Source organism: Acanthisitta chloris, unplaced genomic scaffold (assembly GCF_000695815.1).
Source record: "Acanthisitta chloris isolate BGI_N310 unplaced genomic scaffold, ASM69581v1 scaffold36818, whole genome shotgun sequence".
Lineage (NCBI taxonomy): Eukaryota > Metazoa > Chordata > Aves > Passeriformes > Acanthisittidae > Acanthisitta > Acanthisitta chloris.
Window position 1 is genome coordinate 11728 of NW_008688191.1, and position 1141 is coordinate 12868.

General features: G+C 45.9%; 1 protein-coding gene across 1 annotated transcript in view; it reads right to left on the reverse strand.

The window, feature by feature from the left end:
* LOC103808156 (sodium channel subunit beta-3-like) overlaps positions 1-884 on the reverse strand; it is a 4580-nt gene extending 3696 nt beyond the window's left edge. Inside the window, 3 exon segments of the mRNA XM_009080924.1 lie at positions 413-576; positions 811-832; positions 834-884. Of these exon segments, the coding sequence (XP_009079172.1) occupies positions 413-576; positions 811-832; positions 834-884 (237 nt within the window).
* Positions 885-1141: the final 257 nt, after the last annotated feature.

A 1141-nucleotide genomic window follows, 5' to 3' on the forward strand; every position in this document is an offset into this window, starting at 1 on the left:
AGAACAGATTCTAGCTTTTCCTGCCATGAGTTCATGCAGTGCCCAAGTGTGGAAATGGGTTAAGCAAGGAAAAGACACTTTAATTGCTGCTCAAAATTGGTGCTGTGGAGCCTCTGGGTGAAGATGCTGCAGAAATAATGAAGATCTCCAGCTCAGAGATGAATTCCAAGCTTGACACTCTGCCAAGCAGCCCGTGAGGCATTTCTATAGAGTTGAAATCAGCATGTGGCAGAAAGGTTTTGTTCATATCTCTGTCTCTCTCCTTCCCTTGCACAGCCTCCCTTGGGGATCCTGCCAAGGGACAAACTTACACTCTCATAAATACCTTTTGGCTTCTCCCACACGAGTTCACTGGACTGTGTTTCACAGTAAGGCCTATGAAAACAAGGGCTCAGCCACCAAACATACATACAGGTTCATCCTTTCCACCCTCTGGCCTGTAGAACCATTCCACCACTGTGCTAGCTGTGACCTCTTCCCTCTTCATGCAGGAGATGCAGAGTAGCTTCATGTCAGTTCCTTGGACAGCCTCTGTCTCAGATGGGACTTCAACACAGACTGCAGAACACAAACCAGCTGGGGGAAAGGAGCAGCAAGAAGAAGAGTGTTAGGACATCATTAGAGAAACATCAGTTATCCACCTCTTGGCATTTATGATCACACTGTCCCCAATGGAAATGGTTGGATTCATTACTAGCCCTGTCTGATCACAGATAAGTCTCAAATGTCAAATTTTACCAAGCTTCCTGCTCTGGGGGATTAATAATTCATAAATGATTAACAGAGGGCGATCACTTCACACAGATTCACCTCTTCAGCATCTGCTTTGCCACTGCTTTCATCTTTCTCCTAGTAATTAATGCCACTTTCAAGGCATTGTTCATTCCCTCCCATGCGTGCTGAGCATGCTCCTGTTACAGCAGCAATTACAGCCTGGGATGAGGGAAAGCCCAGAATTCCAGGGTGGAAGAACAGTTCTGTCTTTGTGTTAAGTTAAAAGCTCTGGATGCTTTAATCCAGCAACGTGCTCAAAATCCATGAGGATTTGCCACACATCCCTAGACTCCATGGACAGTACTGGGAACTTGGAGCTTGGGATGTGAGTGAATTTGGCAGCAGGAGGAGTTATTGATTGTACATG